General features: G+C 42.1%; 1 protein-coding gene across 1 annotated transcript in view; it reads left to right on the forward strand.

The window, feature by feature from the left end:
- Positions 1-9106, forward strand: part of TCP11L2 (t-complex 11 like 2) — a 613826-nt gene extending 604720 nt beyond the window's left edge. The window contains exon 10 of the mRNA XM_044087900.1: positions 8576-9106. Coding sequence (XP_043943835.1) covers positions 8576-8835 — 260 coding nt within the window. The 3' untranslated portion in view covers positions 8836-9106. The remainder of the gene's footprint in view (positions 1-8575) is intronic.
- Positions 9107-9338: the final 232 nt, after the last annotated feature.

Here is a 9338-nt window from a genome sequence, read left to right on the forward strand (position 1 = left end):
TTGGTGCAGTTATTCTACAAGAGGGCAGACCAGTAGCCTATGCATCTAGGACACTTACTCAAACTGAGATGCATTATGCTCAAATTGAGAAAGAACTTCTAGCCATAGTTTTTGCATGTTCCAAGTTTCACAATTATATTTATGGTCGAGCTATTCATATTGAATCTGATTGGCCTTTAGTTACTATTCTAAAGAAACCTATGCATTCTGCTCTGGCAAGATTACAAAGAATGATGCTCAGATTGCAAAAGTACAGTATCAAGATGATCTACACTAAAGGTAAATTGCTTTATCTGGCTGATACTTTATTCAGATTACCTAGAAGGACAACAGAACTGCGTGGTGCTGAAGATTTTGTCTTTGATGTAATGTCTGCATAAATTTTCCACCACTAGACTTGATGAGTTGAGAGATCACATCTTGGCTGATCGAATTTCACAAAAGCTCAATCACTACATCAGTGTCGTATGGCCGTCAAAACAATCTAGTGTATCACCTGAGGTGAAGTCATTCTTTCCCTACAGAGATGAATTGTTGATGGAAGATGGTATCATTTTCAAAGGTCCTAAAATTGTTGTTCCTGCTTCATTACAGCATGAATATATTCAGATTGCATCGTGGCCATCCAGGTTTATTATCCACTAAGAGAAGGGGTAAAGAACTAGTATTTTGGTGTTCATTATACAAAGACATTGATAATGTTTTTTCTTCTTGTTCGAAATGTAATAGTACCAGAGCACATTTACAAAAAGAACCACTTCAGCTAAATCCAATACCTGAACTACCTTGGTCTACTGTTGCGATTGATATCTTTGAGTGGAATAATCAACAGTATTTGGTTTTGGTAGACTCTTACTCAAACTGGTTTGAAATCGATTTGCTAGCAAACTTGACCTCGAGCAGTTATCACTAAGCTTAAATATCATTTTTCAGTTCATGGTAGTCCTCACAAACTTTATCCTGACAGTAGTACTCAATTAACTTGCCAGTTGTTTCAGGAATTTGCGAGAGAATGGGGCTTTGTACATGTCACAAGTAGTCCTGAATATCCTCAATCCAATGGTCTAGCTGAATGTGCAGTACACAGTGCAAAGCAATTACTTGAAAAGTCAAAGCTTGGCAATACCGATGTATCTTGAATATACTTAATCTCCGAAGCATACTTTATGACAATATTCTTGGCTCACCTGCTCAAAGGCTACTTTCCAGACAAACTTGAACTATGCTACCTATTTCAAGTTTGTTGCAGCCTAACTCTAAAAATAAAACCATCAAGGCTCAATTGTTGACGTGTAATAGCCAGAAATCTAGTTATGACAGAGCAGATTTCTTCGTTCATTGAGGGAAGGAGAGAGGGTATGAATCCAGACAATGAAAGGTTTTGATCGAATAGGACAGATAACAGGCATCTGTGCCGACCCCAGATCTTACTGGGTAAGCTTTGAGGATGTAGAGTATAGGATGAATCGTAGACATGTTCTTCCTGTACCAGAATCATCTCCATTTCTATCACAACATTGTATCTGTGATGCAGACTCTAAGTCAAAGACTGAGTTGACTGAGTCAAGACATTATTTCCAGACCAGTTTGTGTTGAAAAGTCTGATTTTTGTTCCAGAGAGTAATTCGAACACTCCACAGGTCAACCATTTTGCAGAGACTGTTCAGTTCCTAAAACTGATTCTCAATTTTATGTCACACGATATGGATGAGTTTGTAAGCCTAGTGTGAAATACACAGCAACATGAACTTGATTGTGTGTAGATGTGTACTTAGTATTGTAAAATGCATGTCTCTACATTATTTGTGCTTTCTACATGCTAAATATCACATGACAAATAGCATGATATATTTCTCAGAGGGAGGATATAGATATAGCACTTTTTGAAAGGTGTTTTGCATATTACACCATGTAGATCAGAGTGTAGCATGTGCGCGCTATGTCTTTAAGAAGCATGAGAGGCTGTGCGTGTACATATAAATTCTAGACACGTGCAATCCCTAGTGCCATTTTGAAGAAGAAGCCATTGTGTAAGCATGTATAATCAAAGCATTTAGTTTGTATATAAGTTACTTAGTCATAGTCAAATAAACTTTACAGTAATGTGTTTGTATCGAATAAAGCTGTTTAAACAGAACCCACAAGGGCTTGTTTATTCTTGTACCAAAAGCGACATATACCACCTAGGAAACAAGTGTCACCACCGTGGGATCTGAGTTTTGCTTTGCAAAAAATTAACTTTGTCCATTTGAACATTCATATAGCTCTACCTTAAAGTTCATCACCTGCAAGACAGCTTTACTCGTTACCCGGACTTCAGCTAGAAGAGTGTCATGCGTTGCAAGCCCTAATTTCTAATCATCCCTTTTTGCCTTTCATAATGATAGGGTGACACTCAGAACTAATCCTTCATTTATGCTTAAAGGATTATTTGAATTCACTCTGAATACGTTTATTCACTTTCCAGTTTTCTATCCACAGTCTAAAAAACACAGGAGAAAGAATACTGCATTTCATGGATGTTAGAATACTGCATTTCATGGATGTTGACAGACAGCTTAGATACTGTTTGGATCAGACAAAAAATTTCAGACTGGCAGACTGACTTCTTAATTTCTTATGAAGGTAAAGAAGATTGAACAACCAGTTTTTAGAGACAATATCCAGATGGTTATCCCGGGCTATTCATTTCTGTTATACCCCACCACCCCCAAATGTTAGGGCATATTCAAACAGAGTTGTGACTACTTGGGATTTTTAGAATGGGGTGGAGAGACGTTCTAGATGTGACAACGTGATCCTCGGCTCTCATTCACTTCGCACTACACTGTTGATTGCTTTCCAAGAGTCAGAACAGGAATTTCTACATCTGTTCTCCAGGGACTTCTGGACTCTATTCCTGCATCCTCCACCCTTTCTGTCTAAGCTTGACAGTTGCACCATGTAGCCTTAAGGTATTGCAATAGCAACCTAATGATAAGCATCATACAGTTCTGCAAGTAAACTTACCATAATGGGGAGATGTTCAAAAATAAATTGCTGTTTTAGTACTAACACCCTCCTTCTCTCCATCCCCTTCTCTTATTTTTGTGAATATTTTTCCTTAGCTACTGTCTTTTGGTCAGAGTGGTGCCTCCTTCACTTTTTTGTATGTTATGTCATAGGATCAGAAACTCAGACTTACCGTGTTTCCTGTTGCAGCCTCCCTTAATTACAGGTAGTACAGCTCTGAATTTTGGCACCCTTACATCCCCTTTGTGCCAATACACTGTTGTGCTTCAGCAGAAGTAAGGTACATGAGGAAGACACCCAAAAGCTTTTGTATAGTGGCTGGACATCTGATCCTTGGCAGGATACATCCCGTATACATTTAGTACCTTTTGTTGTAAATCTCTGCAACATTTTGTTTGAACTCACTACAGTGTATGCTATCTACATCATCCACATGTTTCAGAAATGTGTCTGTTCAAGGTCCTTTAAAACATTTGTAAGTATGATGTCCAGTGCAGAGGTTGGACAGGTTTTGACATGATACCAATTTTTGAACCAGGACATTAATTTTTGAAGCAAAATTTTGTTAAAAGGTATGTTTGTGTGCACGTGTGGCTGAGACTGACACACCATAAATCTTGACGATTGCATTTGTGTAGATAGGTTCATAGGTTTATACTAGGCTATCTGCCCTAAGGCATTTATAAGCCTAGCCCAAATTTTTGTGGCTTACGCCACCCCTTATATGAAAGAATACTGTGCCCATTAGTTTGGTGTGCCTCTGTCCAGCAGTGACACAGAGATGATTCCCGGGGTAAACCTACGATCTCCCATCCACAGGTCAAGATTTCTCTTGAACAGAGTCAGCAAAGTGCTCTGCCTCACATGGACCGGGATTTTATTCCACAGCATAGGGAGTCTCTGAGTGATAAATCTATCCCTCAGCACGTCCTATTTATATCCGTGCTAAGGTTTAAGTCGCTTGCTCTAGTGGTTTTGGTGGATTTGGATTTTTTGAGGTGGAGCATGTCCATTAATTCCGGTTTGGACATGGCCTTGTATGTCAGGCACATGTCACCTCTGAGCAGATGGTATGCGACTGAATAGAGCTGGAGTTTCTTCAATCTGGCAGCATATGACAGATTTTGGAGTCCCTTTATCCTTTTGATGAGGAACTTTTGGGTCTCTCCAATTGCTGCAGATGTCGGGTGAGATTCATCCCGAATGGGGCATTGTACTCGATCATTGGTCTGATAAGTGAAGAGTACAGGGGAACAATGACCTCACTAGATCTGGATGTGAATCCCTTCATGATCAGGTGGGCAATGTAGAAGGTCTTTCTAACCACTTTAGCAACGTGAGTGTCAAAAGAAAGGCCACTGTCAACCTGGGTCCCCAGGTCCCTGATAACCTCTTCTGTGCTTAGTGGATTGCCACCTATATGGTAGCTTGGGGTTACCTTGTTTTTCCCGAAGGGTATGACTACACATTTTTTGGTGTTTAACTTCAGGCCATGGCTCTGGCACCAGCTATCTGTTTCCGTGAGTCCCTTCTGAAGGATATCCGTGTCCGATGCACTTTCCACTATGGTGCCCAGTTTGCAGTCGTCAGCAAACTTTGTCAGCCAAAGTCCTCCCATGTTGGCCTGTACTTCTGAGAAGTAGATGCGAAACAATAGGGGGCCAAGGACCGAGCCCTGTGGGACACCACTTGTGACCAGCTTGGAGTCTGACATAGCGCCAGCAACTCTAACCCTGTGGGTTCTGTCCTTAAGCCAGTTTGCAACCCATCTTGTGACATATGGGTTTACATTTAAGCTGGTAAGTTTTTCTACAATACCCGAGTGGGGTATTGTGTCGAAAGCCTTTGCAAGGTCAAGGTAGGCTGTATGGACTACCTTTCCCTCATCAATGGCCTTGGTGACTGTTTCGAAGTCGTCGACCAAGTTCAAAAGGCATGATCTTCCCTTGACGAAGCCAAACTGAGTCAGGTCCAATGTCTGCAAGTCCCCTATATCTTTGTTTATGAGCTCCATTATGACCCTCTCCATAGCTTTGCAGACTAGACTTGTTAAGCTTATGGGGCGGTAATTACCAGGGTCCGTAGAGGCACCGCCTTTGTGGAGTGGGACCACAGTTGCCGTACGCCACTCCTTGGGCACGTATCCTGTGGTAAGATTGAGATTAAACAGCTGCCTTATGTGCGGGTTTAATTCCTCATTTAGCTCGTGTAGCACACAGCCGGGGACACCATCCGGTCCCATTGATGCTGTGTTTTTAGCTTTAGAGAGAGCAGCTTTCACCTGCGCATTTGAGATGTCTGGGAGGCTACACTCGGCTGGGATAGTTATCTCTCCTTTAGGGGAGAGGGGTGAAATTTGCACTGAACCTGTCTGCCAGTATGTTGGCAATGTCTGTGGGTTCAGTGATTTTTGTATCATTTTGGACTAATTCTGAGCATATCTGGGAGTTTCCACCCAGGTTCCTAACATAGCTGAAAAAGGCCTTATGATTGTCCTTTGAATCCATGGCAATTTTTCTCTCAAAATTGGCCTTAGTTGATTTTATGAGTGCTCATATTTTTTACTAATAATGATCAGGGGTGACTTCCCTTTTATGGATTTTGTTCTATCATGTAATAGCTTTCTCCTCTTATTGTAAAGTTTGTTAATGGCTGGGGTCCACCAGACTGGACGTTTGCCCTTTGTGGAAAGAGTCTTGGTTTTATTTGGGATTGCCTGATCCATGCAGTCCTGGAGGTGTTCATAGAAGGCATTTGTAAGGGCTTCCGCAGCTTGGGTTGTGGTTTCCACTGGCTCAGGGGCCTTGAAGGATACCACACCAGTCTTGAGTAGTGTGAAGTTTGCTTTAGAGAAGTTCTTCACTGTGGTCTTTTTGTTTGGGGTGGGGGTGGGATGTGGATTTCCAGTGAGATTAGTTTATGATCAGATCTCACCAATGAGGGATATACTTCCGTGTGGAGCATTTTGTCCCCATGTTTGTGACAATGAGATCTAGTATATTTTCTCCTCTCGTGGGAACAGTGACTAGCTGTTCCATGGCATTTGAATTTATGAACTCCAGGAACCGTTGGGCTAGAAAGTTAGGGCTTGAGTAATGTTCCCAGTCTATATTTGGGTAGTTGAAGTCACCCAATATGATGGTGTTTGGAGATACATTTATACCCTCCAGTGTCTTCAGGAAGGCTGTGTGGGGTTCCTGAGTTTGAGAGGGTGGCCTGTAGCATGCTACAATTTGTAGAGCAGTTTTGCCTATGGTTAGTTGCACCTGGATGGTTTCGAAGCTTAGCGTTGCCACCAACCTGGAGGTGTGGGTATCCTTTATGAATATGGATACACCCCCTCCTTTTGTGGTGTGGTCTGGGTTTTGGGGCCAGAACGCATGATATGAGGTAAAACCTAATAGTGCCGGGTGCTCTCAGGAGCCTTGAACCAGGTTTCAGTTACAGCACAGACATCAATGTTCTCCATACTGAGAAGGGCCTTGAGTGCGTGCATTTTGAGATTTAGACTTCTGGCATTGAGCAGCATTACCCTCAGTTTCTTCCCATTTTTGTTTTCTAGGGTGGTAGGTTTAGAATTTGAGCCTTGCCTAAAAAAGGCACTATGGGGGTGGCAAGAGCCATAGCCAATATCCGGAATCCCAGGGGTGACAGGTGCAAGCCGTCCCTTGCGAAGCAGCGTGGCTTGTCAAGCATGTCATCCCAGGCAGACAGACACTGGATCCCCTTTGAATGACACCAGACATTAAGCCAATTGTTAAAGCTGATCATCTTGTCTCTATATTGTGGCATCATTCTTGGTGAAGGAAGGATACTACTCAGGGTCAGGGTCATACCTGCCTGGGCTACATAATCAGAGAGCTCCTCTATGTCTCTTTTCATGTAGTCCAGGGAGGTGCGTCTCAGGTCGCTCACACCAGCATGGACAATGACTGTGTCATATTTGTACTTGCCGTGGAGTGACCAGTGCTTGTGTTATGTGGCGGATTCTAGCCCGATAGGCAGCTTACTGTGACCCTCTCCTTGTTCAGCCTGGTGAGTGGGACGCCAGTGTGTCTGACTATGGAGTCACCTATGACAAGTATGTTTGGTGTTGTATTTGGCCTTAAGGGCTGTGACTGCTTTGCACACTGCTTTTGTGGTTTGTGTGTTGCTTGTGGGGTGTCTTGAGGTAGCAGTTGTTTGGGTGTCTGCTTTGGAGGCCTCTGCTGTTTAGGTAAGTTTTTACTCAGAGCCTCCGAGTATGTCTTTGTGTGTTTATGTGTTTGATTCAGTGGAGTGGTAGCATTATGTGGGGCTGGTTTTGTGGTGTGTGTAGTTGCCTTCTCCTCCTGTCTGGTCTTGCCAGTCCTGAGTTGAGAGAGCTCAGCCTCCAGTTTGGCTAAATAGCTGCATCTCGCAAGTAATTGTGTTATGTGGGAGGAGGAGAGGGTTGTCTGTGTACATGAGGCAGTTATAACATTGCCTCAAGATTCCCAGATTCACCAGCTGGACTGGAGAGGAGATTGACAACTGACCTTTGGACATGCTAGAATAATATTGGGAAATCCTTAATTGAAAACAAGGGCCAGTGGGGAGTGAGGGTGTAGTGCTTTTAATTTTTAGTGCTGACTTATATAATTGCTTTAGTGAGCAAGTGCCAGGTAAATTGAGTGCAATGTGTTACAAGTAACTAAATGCAAAAACGACAAACAGTAACTTTCTTTCAAGTGAAACAAGGAAATAAGTACAGTAAGCAATGCAGATATCACTAGTGATCCACAGAAGCGCTGAGAAGTTGCGTATTAGGTGGAATTAGCTTCCAGGGAAATAACAAGCAAACAAACAACAAGCATATAAACAAAGCTAGATTCAGCAGGCCTGGATCTAGTCTATGCTAGAGCAAACAAAGTGTACCAATTTCAGTAAGATACAGTTCAGATATTCAGGCACTATAAACCTTTAACCAGAAATTCCCAGCTCAGAAGGGCAGAGTCCAGTCTCTTCTCCCACAAGAGTGCAGACCACGAACCTTCTTAATGTAAAATAACTGGCCTGAAGCCCAAGTGCCTAAACCAGAACTAATACACTTGGACACTGGGCTCTCAATCAGCAGTTCCCAACTTAGAAGGATGAAAGCTACCTGTCCTGCCACCACAGTGCTTGCCACAAACCTTCCTAATGTAAAACAACTGGTCTGAAGCCCAAGTGCTTAATCCAAAAGACTTAGAATGATAGCTACACTTTAATCAAGTTACAACCAAGCAGTAATAAATACAATTGAATACTTTAGAGAATGTCTGGATTAGTGCTCAAGTTACACAAACAAAGCTAGATCCAGCAGGCCCGAATCCAGTCTATGCCACAGCAAACAAGGCGCACCAACTTCAGTAAGAAACAGTTCAGATATGCATGCACTATAAGCCTTTAACCACCTTTGGAGAAGAAAGTTCTAATGTTTTTTTTACAATGTAGGTACTGGGTTACTTTTAAGAAAGTGAAGGACAGAGGCCTGTTATGTATGTTTTGCCATTATTTTTTTTTCTTTTTTTGCATTAACAAGATATATTTTACTTTTTTACAGAAAATCGAATCCAACTATACTTGAAAAATGCTCTCAGCACTCCTGATGCCAGTAAGCTACAACCTGTATTGCAGGGAGGCCTTGCACATATCCAGACAGAGCTGGAAATGATAGCAGCTCAGTTTGTTGCCTTAGTAAACTACAACATGCAAGTTTATGGACCCTTTTATGCTGATATCCTTCGGAAGGTGCTTTTCAGTGAGACTTCAAAGGAGACAACAGATGACAAAGCCCCACAGCTTACAGCAGGAACTCGATAAAAGTGATCATTCTTCGCTTTTTTTTGATGGGTTTAGTCACCAGTGCAGTACTATCCTATTAAAACATAAAGGGGCTACACATTCACCCCCACCCCAAAAAATGTCATTAGGGAAATGATGTTTGGTAATTTACATTTTTTTGGATGGGGAGCGGAAGTGTTACATATTTATTTTTTTCTAGGTAGAAAAGTGAAAATTACACAGGGCATTTTGTAATCTGAACTGGCTTACTGACTTTGCAAAGGGTCAGAATAAAGTAATGTCAACCCACGTTGATTTTTCTCTTGGTGTCTATCTCGTCAGACCTCAGTCTGAAAAGCTGCCACTTGGTAGTCTGCCTATATTCAATTTGGAATCCAGTGCCAGTACTGGAAGTGCAGAAAGTTTTGATACCTGGCACCTTCAAGGAAGATGTTGTGGGACAAGGAACCAGCTGGTGTAGTATTTTTCCATGTATACTGTTGCATTGATTCACAAAGTAATGTACACTATAGTGGCAGCGT

This window comes from Protopterus annectens, chromosome 11.part0 (genome assembly GCF_019279795.1).
Source record: "Protopterus annectens isolate FY-2018-M chromosome 11.part0, PAN1.0, whole genome shotgun sequence".
In the NCBI taxonomy this organism is placed as follows: Eukaryota; Metazoa; Chordata; order Ceratodontiformes; family Protopteridae; genus Protopterus; species Protopterus annectens.